This window comes from Zootoca vivipara, chromosome 1 (assembly GCF_965207765.1).
Source record: "Zootoca vivipara chromosome 1, rZooViv2.hap1.1, whole genome shotgun sequence".
Classification (NCBI taxonomy): Eukaryota; Metazoa; Chordata; class Lepidosauria; order Squamata; family Lacertidae; genus Zootoca; species Zootoca vivipara.
In genome coordinates this window covers 115,694,320-115,714,728 of record NC_142582.1, presented here as the reverse complement: position 1 = coordinate 115,714,728, position 20,409 = coordinate 115,694,320, and the positions used below count along the sequence as shown (strand labels likewise).

Genomic DNA, 20,409 nt, shown 5'->3' with positions numbered 1-20,409 from the left:
GCAGGCGTGGCACTTTGCCCTGCGTCCTTTTCAGCTAGCAGCCGGGGCTCCAGAACTGATCCCGGCCGCAAAACGAGGTACTGTACGACTGTATGGAGTTTAATGAAGGGAATGTGCTGGAGAAGCAGTACCAGCAGGAAGGAACCCTCCACTCATCAGCTAATGAGCAGAGGGTTCAGTCCCAGTAGCTGCAGGGTCCTGGTTTAATAATAATAATAATAATAATAATAATAATAATAATAATAATAATAAAATACTGGTAATAATACCCTGCCTATCTGATTGGGTTGCACAAGCTACTCTGGGTAGCTTCCAAGATAATACAAAAACACAACTAAACATTGAGTATTAAAAACTTCCCGATACAGGGCTGCCTTCAGATGTCTTTGAAAAGTCAGGTCTTTAACATCTGGTGGGAGGGCGTTCCACAGGGCAGGTGCCACTACTGAGAAGGTCCTCTGCCTGGTTTCTTGTAACCTCCACTTCTCACAGTGAGGGAACTGCCAGAAACACCTCGGAACTGGACGTCAGTGTCTGGGCTGGACGATGGGAGTGGAGGCGCTACTTCAAGAATATAGCGCATTCCCAGATAGCCACCTAGCCACATGTCTTCCCCACCCCGGCGCAGATTGCACCATTTCCATTTCTAGATATTCATAGGTCCAGAATTTCAGAGGTTCAGCCAAGTTGCAGTGCACAGCTACTGGGAACGGCTAGGATCATGACTCAACATGCTTTGATCCAAGCTACATTGACGAGTGGGAGGACCAGGTCATCTTAACCTCTCTGGTGAATCAGATTCAACAGCATTCATTCATATCACGAGGCTGGTATCTATCTTGCATTCTTCTTCTCCCATTCCAAATTCAATTTTCCAAATGGGCGCTCAGGACTTCTGTGTGATCAAATTATGTTTGTTATGGTTGGTTGTGGGGTTCTAAATTCCAAGCTGCTACTGCTTTTCAAAGCCATTTCATAGAAGATAAACACAAGTTACATCTGCAGGTCACACATGATTGGACTGCTGCTCATCCCCATACAGGCCTAAATAAAACATGATGGAAAGTAATTTTAGTTTGAACAATCATCAGGTTCTCTCTCTCTCTCTCTCTCTCTCTCTCTCTCTCTCTCTCTCTCTCTCTCTCTCTCTCTCTGTCTCTCTCTCTCTCTCTCTCTCTCTCTCTCATTTTTCTCCAATCTGCTGTTAGTTGTAATAAGATGCATCAGCTGAGAGTATAGGTAACATGGTGCCCTCTCAATGTTCTTGAACTATAACTCCCACAATCCCTAGCCATTGGATGTACGGACTAGGGATGATGGGATTTGTATCTGAAGAACAACTAGAGGATGCTAGACTAGATGGGCCTGGGGCCTGATCCAGCAGGGTCATCTTATGTTACTGCATGCACTGTGCCCACATGTAGGTTCTGGTTCATGCAAAGGATGCTTCCTGCAAATTCCCGGGCTGTGTTTGAAACTCCCATTGTTCTAAGGCACATTTTGCGACAGGGAATTTAATTAGCATGAGCAGTTTCTGAGCTCTGGGCACTATACTGCACCTAAGATTTTGGATTAAAACTGCAGAGTGGAAGGAAAGGAGGACCTTTTTCTGCCTCCCCACTTCCAGCTACTTTCTGAAGACTGAAGAGGAGACCCTCCTAAGAATACAGGTATATCAGTTTCTGACACTGTTCCTGGGTCATATGCATGGAGGCCACTATCAAAAATGGGCTGTCCCTTTTTAGTTCTTGCTGAAAGAATGAGTCATACTACATATTTGGCATCGTCCCTCAAAAGAGCGGGTTTTGTTTTAAAATTGGTTCCATCTGACGGGGTTACAGCTGGATGGAATCTGAATGCTAATGTAGCTCGGGTTCAAATTCTGCCCTGTTGGACCAGGCCTTTTCTTCTTCTAGGCATCCCACCCAAAAAATAAAAATCATCTGTGATATAAATTGGTTTGGAATATACTGGACCCAGACTTTCCTGTGAAGGCAATTTCATCCTTAACAACTTGATTTTCTCTGGCTGTAATTCATACCTTGTGATCCGAATGAGAAGTCTCAGCAAGCAAGGCTTTGCTATGTAATGCTGTCAGCTTGCCAGCAGTCACTTCTTCAGCAAAAGGGTTTTGGGTTTGCTATGGGTAGGAACTCTCTGCATATATTGACTTTTCCATAAGCAAGCTAGAAAGAACAAAAGGCAGGACCTGATTGATCTGGGCAGGTCTAATTTCAAGTTGAGAAAGGTTGTCAGGCTAGATTACTTGAAATCTCAGGAAGTTTTCCAGAGATCAGAGTTAAATCTTGGGTCTGGCTGTGTTTAGTTTATCTGTTCATATTACTGGAAAATGCATGGGCTGTGCACACTTGTAACTTAAAACTTGACTGAACAGGCTAATTTTTGCACAGGGCAGTGGTCTTCACTCACACTGAACCCCAACACAGGAATAATAATACTAAAGTTTCCCGCTGCTTCTGACACTGACTTGGCCACATTTTTTTCTTTTCACTTAATTGATATCGAGAGCATGTTTGAGCATTTTACACATCAAGCCAGGCCCCAAAGGATAACGGTGTACTGTACATTATGGCTCTCTGAATCCAGTCCCATTGATTGGATTCTTAGGAACAGGCTTACACATTGCACAAAAGCAATCTCAGGTTTTTCCACCCATCTGCACACTGTGGATCGTTGCCGATCACGGTTCCCTGATAAATTTGCTACTGTTGTGTACATTTGCACTGTGCATTTCTGGATGTGCGCTTTAAAACCTCATAGATTGGGAAATGTGTGAAAACAACCTTTTGCAGTTTTGTGGCATTTGGTGTCTACAGCCACGGCAAGTGCTGCAACCTTCCAACAATTGGACCTCACACCCAAAGGTCCACTCCTCCTTCGTCTCCCGACACAGACAGATGTCAACAATTGCTTTGGCATTGCAGGGCTAGGGAAGTGTTCCCTTTTTAAAAAAAAGGGGGGGGGGAGAGTGAGCCCTGAAAAGAGAATTGTGAAAATATTTAAATCATGAAGGATTGACGTTAATTCTTTTTCTTTGTTTTCTTTGAGATGATCCCAGACTTTTGCATGATGCCCTCTGCTCCCCCTGACGCTAATCTATGAAGCATTTGAAAGCACTTGTGCACATGCTACCTGCACTTTACAGTCCTTGTGAGAACAATTAAGTGCATATGTGGAGAGCAGTTTTTCTTTTCTTTTCTTTTTGCACTCATCAGAAGTGCCTCCAAAGAGTAACACACTCGGTTTTTCTGAACTTGCGGCCCCCCTCTTTCTTAATCAGTGTTTGCTGTGTTAAAAGGTAACATACATTTCCTGAACAGTGAAGGAGCTTTGAGGGATGGGCCAATCTAAACATGGGAGAGCTGCCAGAGGCTGACTCCGGGAGCAGCTGTTCACGTCCTGGCAGCGGTAATGTTATGAGGCTTCTCCTAGCACGTGGGTTGCATACAGACATGACCCCTTTGGAACGGGGGAGATGGACATGATTTATGCCTGCACTCTTGGTCTAGCTTGGAAAGCTCAGAGCAACTTACATGGGGCTCCCAAGTACCTCCCATTGAGACACTGATTTGGGTCAATAGGAGCTAGACTCCAACACCCATCATCCCTGACTATTGACCATGCTGGCTGGGGCTGATGGGAGTTGTAGTCCTCTAACAGCTAGAGGACCACAGGTTCCTGGTTTAAGTAATACAGCAATGCTTGACACTTCCACCCTCCTGATTAAAGAGATATTTTGGGGTGTATGGAGGGTTGGGGAAGGGTAGTGCCTCTGGTGGGGGGAACATTGTCCTCCTTCTGGGATAGTTTCTCTACCATTGGTCCCCACCCTGCACTCAGATCTCACCTGTGACTCTTAGAAGAAGTCAGCATGTGATAGCTGTCACACTGCAGAACTGGCTTTGACTAGCTGTCTAAACCAGGCATCCCCAAACTGCGGCCCTCCAGATGTTTTGGCTTACAACTCCCATGATCCCTAGCTAACAGGACCAGTGGTTGGGGAAGATGGGAATTGTAGTCCAAAACATCTGGAGGGCCAAAGTTTGGGGATGCCTGGTCTAAACCAAGTGAGGGTAGCCAATGGGTCTCAAACTCTCGGTGAGTTCAGAACTTCCCCTGTATGTGAATGAGCGGACAAGACCAATAGTGGGTCCAATGGTGAAGACGGCGGTTTCTGCACATGCTTTAGAGCAGGCATAGGCAAACTTGGCCCTCCACATGTTTTGGGACTACAACTCCCATCATCCTTAGCTAACAGGACCAGTGGGCAGGGATGATGGGAATTGTAGTCTCAAAACATCTGGAGGGCCGAGTTTGCCTATACAGTACCTGCTTTAGATGGAAGTGAAGGGCAGAAGGGGCTCGTCAACCTCAGAAGGTAGCCCCTCTAGGAGACGGAAAACTCTGATCCTAAACCTCTGCTGCCTTGCAGGATATCTTTGGGAAAAGAAAAGGCTAAGGAGTAAATGCTACAGAAATCTGGAGGGGAGTCCCTAAGGTGGTTGGATGGCACCTTGTATGCCGTCTTCCAGCAACTCCTGCAGCCAAGCTGGTGCCAAACGTACTGCTCTGCTTTCTTTTGGACCACATCAGTGAGGCTGAGGGCAGCCCAGGACCCCCATACTACACACTGCCCAGGAGAAGGTCACTAATGCAGCAGTTCGGCTCCAACCCCAGAGGAGCACTCCATTGCCTCTTCAGATGCCAACAGCAGCAGGGCTTTCTTTCCTTGTGCTTCAAGCCATAGGTAAGGGGAGGGGACCAGATTCCTTCTGCAAAAAGTGTGATGCTTGTAGGTAGCCTGGCCAATCTCGGGTGCATTAGGGACAGAGCTCCGTGGGCCTCTCGCTTTCTCAGGTTGATGGATCTAAAGAGTTGTGTCGTAGGAGCTTGGCTATTCCGAGAAATACTGCTTTAAAATTTGTTTGTATGCTAAACCAGCTTCATTAAAGCATGAAATATTTGAGGCATGGATGAGGAAGTGACTGTGGTGCCATGATGATACATCCTTTTAATGAGTCTGTGTAGGGACAAAAATCTCGTTATCAAACATTTAGGCCACATGGTGATCCGCTGCTGCCTGGCAACATGATTCTTGAACACCTCATGAGGAATCCTAAGTTCAGATCAATATCACATTGAAGGGCTTGGAGATTTTATTATGGCTCCTGATATCTATCCAAGAGGCACAGGAGGTGAGCAGTTTCCTTATCTGCCTCCAGTTTGAATGCCGCTTGGCAGGAAAGCTTTTTTGTTTTATTGCACAGAAATAGGACCTAAAACAGCTTTTGCCAGTCATAGCTGCCAAGTTATCCCTTTTTTACAGGGATTTTCCCTTATGCTGAATAGGCTTCCTCGCGAGAAAAGTGAAAACTTGGCAGCTATGTTGCCAGTGTGGTGCCCTCCAGATGTTTGGGACTACAACTCCCATTGTCCTGGCAATCATATAGCTGGGCTGATAATGGTTTAATTTCCTGAAATGGGAATGTTTGTTTATTTCAAATTGCTGTGTATTTTTAGCATGGAGTTTTTCCTTTGGCAGTAGCTCGCTCATGTGATTGGCTGACTGTGTGTCACATGAGAGAGGCATTCCATTCTGTTGTGACTGTTATTCCAGTAACTGTCATTTTTTAACTGTTTTCTGTTCTTCTCTCTCTTTGCGAGAGGAGAATGGCTGCTGAGAGAGGCTTCTCTGGATACTGTTGAGGACAGTGTGTGTTACTGTGATCTGTCTCAAGCGAAATAGACAAAGAGGAAGATCCCTAAAAGTTAATAGGAGGCGCTCTCTATAAGGAACAACGTGAATAAGCATGGGATTGTTGTAAATATATTCTCCTCAGTTATATGCTTATGAATGTAACGTTCTTTTGAATATAAAGAGTCTGGACATTGCATATCATCAATACACACATCCCTTCTGCCAGCCCTGACCAGCATGACCAATGGGCAGGGATTTGAGGAGGCAACAGGTTGTCCTTGGATTTTAAGGGTTGGTTGCTATTTAAAATACTTAATCCAGTTTTGGTGTTGTTTGCATTGCTATGGTTACGGTAGGCCGCCTGGAACACTTTGAACCCTTTAAGGTGGAATGTGCATGTACTTTTTAAAAAGGCAAGAAGGAAGAATCCTGACCTAGTGTTTGAAGTAGCCACTTGCAACACCATCCAGCAACTGGGCAGGGAAGCTTTACAAGAGCTGATTCTCCTTCCTTTAGCCTACAAATGAGTCATGGATATACCTAGGCCTCATAAACCTTTTTGTGGGTTGATAACTCATTTTGCAGAGCTGTCTTCCTCCTCCGCTCTCTGAGGCCAGTAGCAAAATCTTTTGTTGATGGGTGATGAGAAGAATGAAGCCCAATGCGCATGCTGGTGTTGTTGCCTAATAAATGTGATGCTCAGCAGGGACAATTTGTATTCTAAATCAAATAGTAATAGCAACTCAGTTTAGAAATAAATTTTATGAACAACGATTCCTCTCCCTGGCAAGGGGACATGGAATTTCACATGACTCCTGGGACAAATGTTAAGCTCTCCTTTCCTTAATGGACAGAACGTTTTGCTCCAGTTCTGACTTTCCTATCAAGGTTGAAGCAAATGAAGACATGGTGAATTGACACAAGCAACGACACACACACTCGCTCAAGTCTTTCATCTCCTCCTCCTAAGGTGCAAAACCGGTTCAGCCTCGTGCAGCTTTGCCCGTGTTCTCACAAACTAAGTTAGAAGAACATTCAAACTGTTTGCCATATATTTTTGTATAAACATAGTGCTCTACAAGCACATGATAGTTTGAGATCTCAACAGAGCCTTGTATGGGTGTTCACGGCCTGTAAGCAGTTATGTGAGGTGAAAGGCTGCTGAACTCCACCCTGTCCCATGAAACGTCTTTATTCTGTGTACAGCAAACCATGAGCTTGAGGGCAAAAATCTGAAGTAAGGATCCTTTTCTGTGGAGGAGAGGGTTGTTCAGCAGTGAAACGGTCTCCCGTGGAAGGCTGTGGACTCTCCTTCCTTGGAGTTTTTAAAGCAGAGGTTGGATGTCCATCTATTATGGATGCTTTAGCTGAGATTCCTGCTTTGTAGAGGGTTGGACTAGATGACCCTTGAGATCCCTTTCAACTCTACAATTCTATGATTCTATTGTGGTTGCTAGCTAGCCATGATGACTATGTTCTGTGTCCACAGTTGTGAGGCAGCAATGCTTCTGAATACACCGGTTGCTGGAACCCTGGTGGTAAAACGGTGAAATTAACTAAATGACAATATGCCCTTTTAATAATAATAATAATAATAATAATAATAATAATAATAATAATAATAATATATTATTTATACCCTGCCCATCTGGCCGGGTTCCCCCAGCCACTCTGGGCGGCTTCCAACAAAACATTAAAATACAGAAATCAAACATTAAAAGCATCCCTAAACAGGGTTGCCTTGAGATGCCTTCTAAAGGTCTGGTAGTTGTTGTTCTCTTTGACCTCTAGTGGGATGGCATTCCACAGGGCGGGTGCCACTACCGAGAAGGCCCTCTGCCTGGTTCCCTGTAACTTGGCTTCTCGTGGCGAGGGAACCGCCAGAAGACCCTTGGCGCTGGATCTCAGTGTCCGGGCAGAACGATGGGGATGGAGACGCTCCTTCAGGTATACTGGACCCAGGCCGTTTAGGGCTTTAAAGGTCAACACCAACACTTTGAATTGTGCTCAGAAACGTACTGGGAGCCAATGTAGGTCTTTCAGGACCAGTGTTATGTGGTCTCGGCGGCCGCTCCCAGTCACCAGTCTAGCTGCCGCATTCTGGGTTAGTTGTAGTTTCCGGGTCACCTTCAAAGGTAGCCCCACGTAGAGCGCATTGCAGTAGTCCAAGCAGGAGATAATAAGCATCCCCAAGCCTGCCATTCATTTCTTTAACTTATATCCTACTCTTCTTCCCAGAGGAGCACAAGTTGGCAAACAGCAAGTGATAAAATAATAAAATAAAAACAATTCTGATACAGATGCAGAGTGGGAAAAACCAAAAGCTTTGTTGAAAGAGGAAGGTGGGGTTGAGGTGGTCTGCTTCATCCTCCCCAATGGTAGGGCTGGTCCTTTGTGAATCCTACAGAGTAGCATTGGCCATGGATGAAATAGCAGTAAGTGTATGTTTCATTATGTAATTTGGTATAATTACCCATTGCGCTGTAACTTCATATTTCAGAATTCCAGGGCGCTTTTCACCATAATTAACAAGATAGAAGATAATCCCATCAAGAATGGCTGTATAACCCATGCCAGACAAAATTATAGCATAAACTCTGTTTTTCGAAGATAGGAATAGATTTTAAAATATGCGGCGTGCTCACAGTGGCCAAAAATAAATCTGAAATGGAACGACATCTGGATTTTTAAGGAAGTGGGAGTGGATGGGATTGCTGACGGTAGTTAGTAAAGTGTGCAACCAACTTTTCTGACACCAATTTGTCTGAATGAGAAGAGACCCTGTCGAGATATGATAGGAGAGTGGAGAATAGCAGGTGTGTGAAACACTTTAAAAGAACAACAACACTGACACATCAACAATTCTGGAAAATACCTCTGACAAAGAGCTGAAAGAAATGTTAGTATGCAGGTTTTAAAATGCAAACTTTAGTGAGGTATTTGTGTAATTATTTGCTGGGATCAGAGAGGATGTGAAGGGATTTTAACCCTTTCTTCTTTAACTCAATCCACATCCCATCCCATAATATAAGGAGCCTGCTGGATCCCATCAAAATCCAGCACCATCTAGTCCTCCCAGTGGAGTGTTTTATACTTTTCTACCCACCAAATGAAATCTCCACAGAATTCTGAAATAAAGGGAGGGGGAGAGAAGAAAGAGAATATCTGTGGATTTTGCCGCAGCGAATGATTTGAAAATCGGACTAGGTAAACTCATAACTTGAGCAATTTAAAGCTTGGCAACCTCCAGGAATAAAAGAACACAGGGTGAAGTTATTTTTCAATTAAATTAGGCTTTACTGTTCTAATCCACTAAAACAAGAGGGGCTATTTTTAGTTACTAACATCATTTTATTAAGTGGTAGCCAAATCCAGTGCAAACTCAGGAGGCCTTTTTTTTCGTTTTTTGTTTAAAGTACTACTCAATTGCAGAAGCAAATTCCCCGCCCCTGCCCCCTCTCAGATCCCTTGGGTAGTACAAAATGGTGGATGCTGGTCTTGCAAACAGCAGAAAAAGTTGTTGCATTTCCCTCGACTAAAAAGAAAGAAAGAAAAAAATCTAGAACTCTACTACACTCCTAAAGAACAGATGGATCAGTTTTAGATGCCTCGCTTAAAAACTGGAAGAAGGCAATTGCCTAGCTGCATGATCTGGTTAAACAAATCTCCCTTAAATGTGTGGTATTGCACACCCTTAATGGCTTGGCCATATGTATGTCCACTCTGGAAGAAGGTGTCTGGAAGAAGCTCCAGAACTTCTGACTTGAGCCAGAGATGATTCTGCTTAGCCTCAGTAATGTTCCCATAAAGCCAGTAACCATTGCACAGCCTTTTTCAGAACTATTAATACTCTGCCCTCTAATTCTGTTTGCTTTCACGGTCTTCTCACTATCTCCAAGGATTTGGATTGCACTGGCTGAATTTAGTATGTTTTAGTCACATCACAACCTTGAGAAGAGCCTCAAAATGAACTGAGCCATTGCTAATTTCGTGTTGGTTGTGACAAGTATATATTTAAAAAGGTGTTGAAGGGCGGAAACAACTGTAATAGAAAAGGGACTCCCAGTCTCTCCAGCCCTCCCCCTTGCCTAGCCTTCCTCCTACTTTTGCAGTTTGATAGCTGGATGCACATTGTTGAGAGACAATGGAGTGTGCCTCCGGGGGTGAAGTCGTAACGGCTGTGTTAGCAGCACCGAAGTCACCTCCCTGGGGCGCAAGCCTGGGCAGTGTTTATGGGGGTCCTGGGCTGCCCACACAACAAGACACCCCCCCCCCGGGTCTCGCTGATGTGGTCCAAAAGAAAGCAGAGCAATATGTTTTGCACCAGCTTGGCTGCAGGAGTTGCCGGAAAGAGTCCAACCGTTTTAGGGACTCCAAATTTCTGTAGCCTTTACTCCGTAGCCTTTTCTTCTCCCAAAAATATCCTGCAAGGCAGCAGAGGTTTAGGATCAGAGTTTTCCTTCTCCTAGATTTGCTACCTTCTCAGGTTGACAAGCCCCATCTGATCTGCCCCTCACTTCCCTCTATAGCAAGTGCAGAAACCACCTTATAGACCGTTGGACCCACTATTGGTCTTGACCACTCAATAGGCCAGAGCCTGTTTTTGCATGCTTTAGTCATCTTGTCCACATCGTTTGTAAAATTCTTTTGCCACTTTGCTATTCATTTGCCACCTTTAGGGTTGCCAGACTCAATAGAGGACAGGACTTCTGTGCCTTTAATTGCCCTGCTCTCTTTTGAGTCTGGAAACCTTAAAGAGAAACCAGCAGACCCTTTGCTTGGAAATTAAACAAAAGGTCTGCTGGTTTCTCTTTAAGGTTTCCAGACTCAGAAGAGAGCAGGGCAATTAAAGGCACAGAAGTCTTGTCCTCTATTGAGTCTGGCAACCCTATCCACCTTGTTGCTTCTCTTTCCACACAAAACACCCTTGCTTTCTAAGCAAGATGGGCAGCTTTTAAGCCTTGCTTACTGGGCTCCAGAGTCCAAAATGCTCTTGCAAGAACATCACAATCTCTGAAGATCTTGTGAGAGTGTCCCAGAGCCTGGTAAGCAAGGCAGATAGCTTAAAATCTCTTTCTGCACCAGAAAAACCTGGTGCAAAACGAACTTTTAAGCTTTCTGCTTTGCATGCAATTAATTTGCGGGATTTCAACTGGCCGGCTTTCTTTTTTTAAAAAAAGAAATAATATTTTTATTAATTTTACAACAACTGAACATCACATGGAAAAGAAAAACCGTACATCAAAACCTTAAAACAACTATATAGACAATCCACCTTGAATCCAAAACATGGGACTACTAGAATCCTCTGACTTCCCTTCACCCCCGCCCCTCGATTCCCTTGTTCTGTGTTGTTCATGCATGTCCACAAATTCAACTGGCCGGCTTTCAAGTGCATAAGGTTGAAATTGCACAAGTTGTTGTGGTTGTTGTTGTTTTCTTTTTATTTGCATTTTCAAAACAGGAACAGAGAGCACAAATTATTTGCACGCAAGGTGCAATCGTACTTTATTCAGAACTGATCCAGTGATCTAGGGTGTGTGTGTGTGTGTGTGTGTGTGTGTGTGTGTGTGTGTGTGTGTGTGTAGGAAGGATTTATTTATAACATATAACAGGTATTATATGCTGGCAGTAGTTTGTCCCCACAAGCAATCTAGCTACTGACTGCAGCCTCCAGACCAACCTCAAGGGTAGCCCCAACATAACCCCTTCCTCTCCCATGCTGTTCATTTCCCCGCTCCCCTGCTCTGATTTTTGTTAACTAGTTAATCTGAGTTGCCGCACCTGCATGCAAAGCTCAGTGGGTTAGAGCCTGGTGCTGATAACTCCATGGTTGCAGGTTCGATCTCCATATGAGACAGCTGCGTATTCCTTCATCCAGGGGTGTAGCCAGGATCAAAACTAGGGGGGGGCAAGCCATGGTCGTTCAGGGGCGGGGCCAAGGCACAGAAGGGGAGGGGCCACAAAGTGGGCGGGGCTAAAGGACCAACGGGCCTGATGACATCGTGGCGGTGGCAGCAGTGGCCACCTTGTGCTTCTGGGGCTGGTAGCGTTGGCGGCTACCCTGCTTGGCTGGAGAGGACGGGAGGGTCGGGCAGGCGAGAGGGGGTGGCAGGGCGGGCGAGGGCGAGGCAAGACATGGCCGCAGCCACGACGGCTCCGAGGCGTTGCTGCATATCAGCATAATATTTCAACCATGGTTCAAGCCCCACCTTAGGGAAAAAATCCTGCATTGCAGGGGGTTGGACTAGATGACCCTTGTGGTCCCTTCCGACTACAATTCTATGATTCTATTGATATATTACCATAGCATATGCACCATTCTGCTTTCTTGAATTGTCCTACTCCTAGGCATAGCATCTAACTCCTAGAGGCCTAGGTGCCCCCCCCAATTACTGGTAAATACCGTATTTGAAAGAGTCATCCCCCCATGTTGATGGGCTTTCTATGTGGGGCTTATCTGCCTCCCCCCCCCGTATTTTATTAAGGATGGAAGAGGGAGGGAAGGAAGGAAGAAATAGAGAGAGAGATAACTCATATTTGTGGGTGTCTCTGGATGACGCTGTGATGCTGGAACTCTGCAGCAAGAGGACGGGAGGGTCGGGCAGGCGAGAGGGGGTGGCAGGGCGGGCGAGGGCGAGGCAAGGCATGGCCGCAGCCACGATGGCTCCGAGGCGTTGCTGCATATCAGCATAATATTTCAACCATGGTTCAAGCCCCACCTTAGGAAAAAAATCCTGCATTGCAGCGGGTTGGACTAGATGACCCTTGTGGTCCCTTCCGACTACAATTCTACGATTCTATTGATATATTACCATACCATATGCATCATTCTGCTTTCTTGAATTGTCCTACTCCTAGGCATAGCAGCCAACTCCTAGAGGCCTAGGTGCCTCCCCCCCCCCAATTACTGGTAAATACCGTATTTGAAAGAGTCATCCCCCCATGTTGATGAAATAGAGAGAGGGATAACTCATATTTGTGGGTGCCTCTGGGTGACGCTGTGATGCTGGAACTCTGCATGTACAGGAGCCTTGTAAGCAGCTTTCGCTCTGCTTGATTTACAGCAGGCACGTCCAACAGGTAGATTGTGATCTACCAGTAGATCACTGGATGTCTGTGGTAGATCACTGGTAGGTCACTGGCACCCCTAAAAAAAGCTCACCCAAAATTTTCCTCCTCCCTCAAAAAAGTTGAACTATGACCTGAAGCCCTAAACAGAAATGGGCCTCCCTCCTAAAAGAAGCTCAACAAGTTTGACCTAAACCCCAAAAAACAGGGCTTCCCTTCCTTTAAAAAAACTCAATAGCTTTGACCTGAACCCCCCAAAAGGGGGTAGATCACCCCCAGTTTTAAACTCTGAGTAGATCAGAGTCTCTTGGGAGGTGGCCACCCCTGATTTACAGTATACAGATGCAGGAGGAGGGGCAGACTGGAACACCAATGCTTTTTATAAACATCACTGTGTCTGTCAAAGCTACAGCCCCCCCCTTTCTTATTCACTTCTTTTTAGCCTTGCAGAGCCACCTTATTCAAATTGAATCCTCTGAGTCTGCACCCTCATTAAATCGCCAATAGAACTCTTAATGCTCCTGAATGCTCATTAACAACTGCCACTTAAGAACAATAGGGTGAAATGGTCAGCTATCGAATCTTGCCTGGGGATATATGCTCCATTGTCTTAACTGCTTAACTACTGGTAGCCACTTTGCTTTATTTATTTGATGTGTTTTTGTTACTGCTGTGCCCCCCCCCAGCAAGCGGAGACTTAGCTGCTCTTGCTAAAGCAAAGCCCTTTCCACTTCAGTTTTTGGAGGGGAAAAGTGCTGGTTATGGTCTGTAAAATACTTTTTTTTTTTGCTTCTAGGGGGGGCAGCTGCCCCCCCTGCCCCCCCTGCCTACGCCCATGCCTTCATCGCAAGGGGATGGGCTAGATGCTCCTCAGGGTCCCTTCCAACTCTATGAATCTCAGACTGGGTGCTGCTGACTCAGTTTGCATCATCTTGCAGAGGCATACCATGGGAACATGGCCTGGGTGCGTCGGGGCTCTAGAATGCCAATGAGCCATTGTCACGTCTTTACACACAAATGCTGAAGGGGTTCTGGAGTCCCGAGTCCACAGGGAGAACGGGCAACGGCTGGTCTCAGTGTGCTGCTTCAAACTGAGTTGAGAGTAAGAGTTAAGCCTAGTTTCGAAGTCAGCTTGAGTTCCTGTTGTCTTTTTTGAGCCCGGAAATCTTGGAAGGTTAAAACTGAAACCAGACTGCTCTCTCTCTCTCTCTCTCTCTCTCTCTCTCTCTCTCTCTCTCTCTCTCTCTCTACTGTTTATATTACTGAATTCTAGCAAACAAGACTTCTTTCTGGCATGGTGCCACGGATTGGTGAACAGGCCTAGCTGTATGTTGTATGTAATTATGAGATTTATAATCCTGTTACTGCTCTCTGGATGCCCAGAAAAACCAACACAGATTCAGTAAACCATATGTACAGTATGTGAGCAGACATCTTAAGACTTGGACAGATTTTTCTTTCTTCCTTTTTAACCGCTGCTTTTCACAAGGATAGGTGCAAAAAGAACATGTTTAATTGGGTTTTTGGAAACGGTATTACCTTTATGGAGCCCCTGTGAGCCATGCAGATTGAAATGGTTCGTTTTGGGAGTTCTGCAATCAAAATGGGGCAAGCAGCAAGAGACATGTGAATCAAATGTGGCCCGGTGATGCTGGGAGCATCCTCTGCTGTTCTTTCTGCAACAGTTCTTAATGTTGTTTTCGTAGACTTCCTGACATATAAGTCCACTGTTGCACTGGAAGCCAAACTTTGCTTCTACTAAGCAGCTTCAATTTGTTATATAGGCACTTTCCCATTTTTAAAAAATAAGCCTGAGTTTCTTTATATCTTTTCTTTCTAGTGGAAAGGGAAAATGTGCAGAAAAGGACTTTTACCCGATGGATAAATCTACATTTGGAAAAGGTAAGCCTGCTAAACAAATTAGCCCATTCAAATATTACAGACACACCTTTCTACCCTGCCTTTAGACATTTTGGATGTTTATTTTTGGGACCCACCTTATCTCTGTGATTCTAAGTTGTTTAAAACTGTTTTGAATATAGTGTTTTAATTGTTGTAACCTGCCCTGGGACCTTAGGATGAAGGGTGGATAACTAACAACAGCAATAACAAACCAACAATCATTTTTAAAAATTGCAGTTATTGAAAAGTGGATGAGAAAGGATGGGGGTTTATATTATTCCTTAAATATTTATTATCTGATATATTTGCAGGTGGTCTGGATGACCATTGGGGTCCTTTCCAATTGAGTGCCCATCATGAACTGTTTGGACACAGAGAAATGGTGGGAGGAACCAGCTGGGAAACCCCCAAAGGAAGAAGACTCAGAGCCTGGGGATTGGTGGTGGAACAATGATAAGTGGTCAGAGGGAGAAGACTGGGAGGAGGAGGTGTTGGAAGCTGAAGAGGTGACAGGGCTTAGTGAACAGGGAGAGTCTGTGGCAGAGAGAGTTCAGAATCAGAAGCTTCAGCAGGCTAGTGGAAGGAGAGAGGTGAAGAGGCAGAGATGAGTCATGCTGGTGAAGAGTCACGGGTGTCTCCACTTTCCCCATGACTCCCAGAACCAGAAGAGGCATGAAATGGGAGGAGCAAAAACAGACATGCAGGCATAGTCTCTGATTGCTTGTCCTGAAGAGCTGGAGACATAGACAACTGTGGGGAGGTGGGGACCTTTAGTCTAAGGCAGGCATCCCCAAACTTCGCCCCTCCAGATGTTTTGGACTACAATTCCCATCATCCCTGACCACTTGTCCTGTTAGCTAGGGATCATGGGAGTTGTAGGCCAAAACATCTGGAGGGCCGCAGTTTGGGGATGCCTTGGGGAAGGCAACTGATTTCATGGAGTAAGACCTACAGGGAATGAGCTGCTGTGCTCTTTAGGTCTGACACTCCACTAAGTCTGTGAAGACAGTGTTTGCAAATAACGAGTTAACTCCAATTTTGAACTGTGTGATTTGCTGTTTGGCTAGCCCTGGGACAGAGCCAAAGATCACCTTTCTCAATCATGTACCCATTTCTTTCTTCACAGTGCAGCCCCCCTCTGGAAGTGAAAGATTTGTTGGTTGATGTTAAAGATGGCAAAATTTTGATGGCTCTGCTGGAGGTTCTCTCTGGGCAAAATCTGGTAGGTGTAAACCTTCGTTAACAGCCTCGGTTTGACATGATGTTGCCTGTTTTTACCAGGTCAGGAGGACTGGATTTTGTAAGAGAGCTGTTACTTCAGCCATGAAGTGGTTCAGATTGTACGCTTTATGTAGGAACTGGTGGCTCCACCCCTTTCTGGCTCTCAGCCAGGCCCTGATCTGGCCAAGTGTCCCCTGTGGCTTCCCCTTCCTTCTGTGTGGCCTTGTGTTGAGCTAGCTGGCCTCTTTGATGGTTGCTCCAGCCCAGCTCTCCTGCTCCTATGGGGCTAGGGCAGAAATGGTGGGTCACTGCCCTAGCCAGGAGCCCAGGGAGTTGGTGCAGGGGGATGCCAGTCCTGTGGAAGGGATGATGTCTTGATCCAATGGCTCCTCATGGCCAATGACAGTGTGAGGTTTGCAGCTAGTGGGTGAGTCAAGTTCCCCTGCTCATCCTCTGAAGATACCTCCAGGCTGAATGCTCACTGTTACTGCTTTCCCAGCATTTGTGATAAAATTGAGCCTTTTCACCCAAGGACCACATCAGAAATATATCTTAAGGTGGGCAGCTGCAGCCAGTCTGTATATCTTAGTTGCATGTGGTTCATAGAAAGTGCATGGGTGCAGCAAGTGTTGGCAATTATATTATAACTGCAGTCATAGAATCATAGAATTGCAGAGATGGAAGGGACCCAAGCAACGCAGGAATCTCAACTGAAGCATCCATGACAGGTGGCCAGACAACCTCTGCTTAAAAACCTCCAAGGAAGGAAAGTCGCCATCATCTTCCGAGGGAGTCTCTTCCACTGTTGAACAGCTGTTGCTGTCAGAAGGTTTTTCCTGATGTTGAGTCAGAATCTCCTTCCTTGTAACTTGAAGCCATTGGTTTGAGTCCTACCCTCCGGAGCAGGAGAAAACAAGCTTCTTCTATATATCCTCCCAGTTTTCCAGACTGAACATACCCAACTTCCGCAACCGTTCCTCATAAGGCTTGGTTCCCAGACCCTTGATCACCTCAGTCACTCTTCTCTGCAAACGTTCCAGCTTGTCTTGCTGGTGTGTTTACTTCCTAGTAGATGTGCTCAGAAGAGTCTGCACTGTCTGGCAATGGCTTTCCAGGGTTTCAGGCAGTGGGTTTGAACCTGGGACCTTCTGCATGCAAAGCAGATGCCACAGCCTTTCCCCCTTCTGTTGTTGTTGTTGTTGTTGTTTAGTCATGTCTGACTCTTCGTGACCCTATGGACCAGAACATGCCCAGGCACTCCTGTCTTCGAGAACACTGCCCAACCATCTCGTCCTCTGTCGTCCCCGTCTCCTTGTGCCCTCTATCTTCCCCAACATCATGGTCTTTTCCAGGGAGTTTTCTCTTCTCATGAGGTGGCCAAAGTATTGGAGCCTCAGCTTCAGGATCTGTCCTTCCCCCTTCAATAATGCATTTTAAAAAGCACTAACTGGCTTACTTCCCTCTTTTTTTAGCTGCATGAATACAAGCCCTCGACCCATCGTATTTTTCGACTGAACAATATTGCAAAAGCCCTCAAATTTTTGGAGGACAGCAATGTAAGTAATTCAAAAGCTGGTTGAATTTTTTTTCACTTCTCCCAGTACAATATCTCTCTCTCCCAAATGAGGAATAATAATAATGTGTAAGCTGAAGGAATTATGTTTTGTTTAAAATTGTGTCTGAAAGGCTGCATACAATATGCAGAAGGAGGGGTTCCTCACAACACAAATTATTATTTTAATGTCGTAATGTTCAACTGGATTAAGGGATCAAGAGGCTAATATTAAAATAAAATAAAAGAAATGCCTGTGTTTGGCAACCTTAAACAGCTGGGCTCAAGTTGCTCGGAAGGTTAGTGATTTGAGTCATTTGACTCCCCCCCCCCAAATGCTTTCAGCATCACGAGTTCTATATTTCTCTGCCCAATTTATAGCAAGAGATTATTTGAGCTTTGTTCAAAGAAAGATGGAAACTGCTATTCTAGACTTCTGCAAGGTCTGGGGTTGAACACTGTGTAACTTATGTGGTGGGGATGCCACCCCACACTGCTATTGCTATGCAGGCTGCCTTTGTATCAAGTGCAAAAGGAGGGATGTAGAAAGCTGCCTTATACTGAATCGGAAGATTGGTCTATCTCACTCAGCATTGTCAGAGGCTGCCCGGGATTTCAGATTGGGTTATCTCCCAGCCCCAACTGGAGAAGCCAAGGATTGAACCTAGACTCTCCTGCATGAAAGCATGCACCCTACCACTGAGCTATCGCCTTTCCCCTAATCATAACTCACACCCATTTTGGAGTCTTAGGTGAAGGTGAGGAGATGGATCCAGCCCCCTGTCAAGGCTGGGCGATGGGCAGCAATGTACAGGGGTGCCTCGACTTGCGAATTTAATCCGTTCCGAAGTCACCTTCGTAGGTCGAGTAATTCGTAAGTCGGAAAGCGCCATTGGAAACCCGATTTCCTATAGGGGTGCATTGGAAACGGAGAAATTCGTAAGTCGAAGCAACCGCATCTAAAAATTCATAAGTTGAAGAAACCCTATCTAAAACCGCCGCAGTTTCCGTTCGGATGTCAAGTAATTCGTAAGCGTGCGGCCATTTGCCCCATCCGAAAAAGTCAAAAAATTTGGTTGTTGAGTCGTTCGTAAGTCGAGGTACCACTGTAAAGCAAGTCAGGAATCGGCAGCCATGAGAACCGCATCAGCAAAGAAGCACCTCTGCCATCAGTGCCAATTTGGGTGAGATCTCGCCTGAAATCAGCACGATCCCGTCTGAAATGGGTGCTGATGGCAGTGGTGGTGGTGGCAGGAGTGACAGGGCACCTCTTCCTGTTTCACCTCAAGCAGTTAAACACCACCACTGCGTATACCAAGTTTGGCAGTTGACCCAGCTAGCTCAGCGTTGTGATAGCCAACATAGTGCTTCCTGTATGTTTTTGGACTACAGCTCCCATCATGCCCAGTCAAATGGTCATAGGTGATGGGAGTTGTGATCCAACAAGCTCTGGAAGACACATTGGCTGTCCCTGGTCTACCCTGACAAGCAGAAGGTGTCAGGGATTGGAACTGCAAAGCAGATGCCCTGCCACTTAGCTGTGGCCCTATAAATCACCACCCAGCCTCACAGCAGCGTCTCTGTTAGGCCGTTGTTGTTTGGCTCCATTATCACTGGATTCTGCATGTGCTGCTGACATCACACATCACACGCTCATGTTGCCAGGGGCCTTGGTATGTCATAGTAAGGTGCCTTGCCTTGCTTTAAAAGCTTATGCAAGGTGAAACACTCCTTTAGGCACACTGAACTTTTCGGAGGCCAGATGGACTGACTTGGTCCCTGTGTCCAGTCCCTTCCAAGGGTCTTCACAATCTTATTCTTGTAAGTCATGCTTAGTTGGAAAGGATGTAGAAGAGTTATTCAGGTATGGTGGTGAAACCAGGGCCACCAGGGCCCAAATCCAAGGACTTGCAACAGCTGTGTGACTCGAGAAATCCAGTGCTGGCAAAATTTCACCAGCTTCCCATTTACTGTATAGGCAATTTTAAATTCCAAGACAGGACCCACCTTGGGCAGTAGATAAGAAAAGTCAGGCTTGGTCTAATGATGAAGGTTTTGTGGAAGAATGGAAATGCTTTTGGATTATTTAAAGAGATATTATTATATGATGAACACATGAGCATGATTTGAACTAGGAGCAACAGAAGGGATTAGAGGTTATGGTATTCTTGTTAAGGTTTAAGAGATAAAAGACAGTGCAGCAGAGGGAAAGAAACAGAAACACCATGGAAATGGGGCTGGCAAGTTGGGGGGGGGAGTTTTTTATTATGCATTGAAATGTATGTATGAAATTTTGGGAAACTTCAGCAAAAACCTTAAGGAAAAAAGTCAGGCTTGGGACTGGAAGAGATGGGCTTCAAATTGCCCACAATAACTGCCCATCTTCAGCATGGGATTAAGAGTGATCCACCTCCTGTGGATGTTGCAGCAAGAACCAAAGATATGGGTGGTTATATACTTTGCAAACTGTAAGTGCTACAGTGGGATAGAGATGTGCTTAAATAACTGCTCACCGGATTTGGCAGTGGGCGAGGTTTGCGGCCCAGCACACGAATTAAAATGAACAGGGCTATTTGCAATGTGACTCTGTGTATTGGGGGCCGAGGGATTAAACATGCAGACATTAAAATGTACAAGCTGGAATTGTTTAGAGCTGACGGAGTGCACCTGATCCCATTGGGAAATGAACACTGGTTGTGAGATGTAAAGCAGGGCCCTGAGGAATGGTTGGTGAGGACATGAGGTGTGGCGGTGAGGCGGCGATTTTGCAGTCTTGGCTGGCAGTTTTAGGCCTTGGGCAGAATCCTTTAGTCCTACAGTCGAGGAAGGGATGTTGCGGTGACTCATCCCTTTCTGCGGTTGCGATATCAGGGTTCCCTGTTAGAGGGGTCCTGAGGGGAGTCTCTGACCACAAGCGCTCCCAGCAGTGCAGGGAGGGGGCCAG

The 20,409-nt window shown here is 45.7% G+C and overlaps 1 protein-coding gene across 3 annotated transcripts in view; it reads left to right on the top strand.

The window, feature by feature from the left end:
- CLMN (calmin) overlaps positions 1-20,409 on the top strand; it is a 67,005-nt gene that overhangs the window by 21,763 nt on the left and 24,833 nt on the right. For 2 of the 3 annotated variants that reach the window (XM_088673056.1, XM_035106652.3), the window contains exons 2-4: positions 14,631-14,692; positions 15,819-15,914; positions 17,386-17,469. In XM_088673056.1, coding sequence (XP_088529182.1) covers positions 14,631-14,692; positions 15,819-15,914; positions 17,386-17,469 — 242 coding nt within the window. The remainder of the gene's footprint in view (positions 1-14,630; positions 14,693-15,818; positions 15,915-17,385; positions 17,470-20,409) is intronic. The other variant, XM_088673061.1, reaches the window with a different exon arrangement.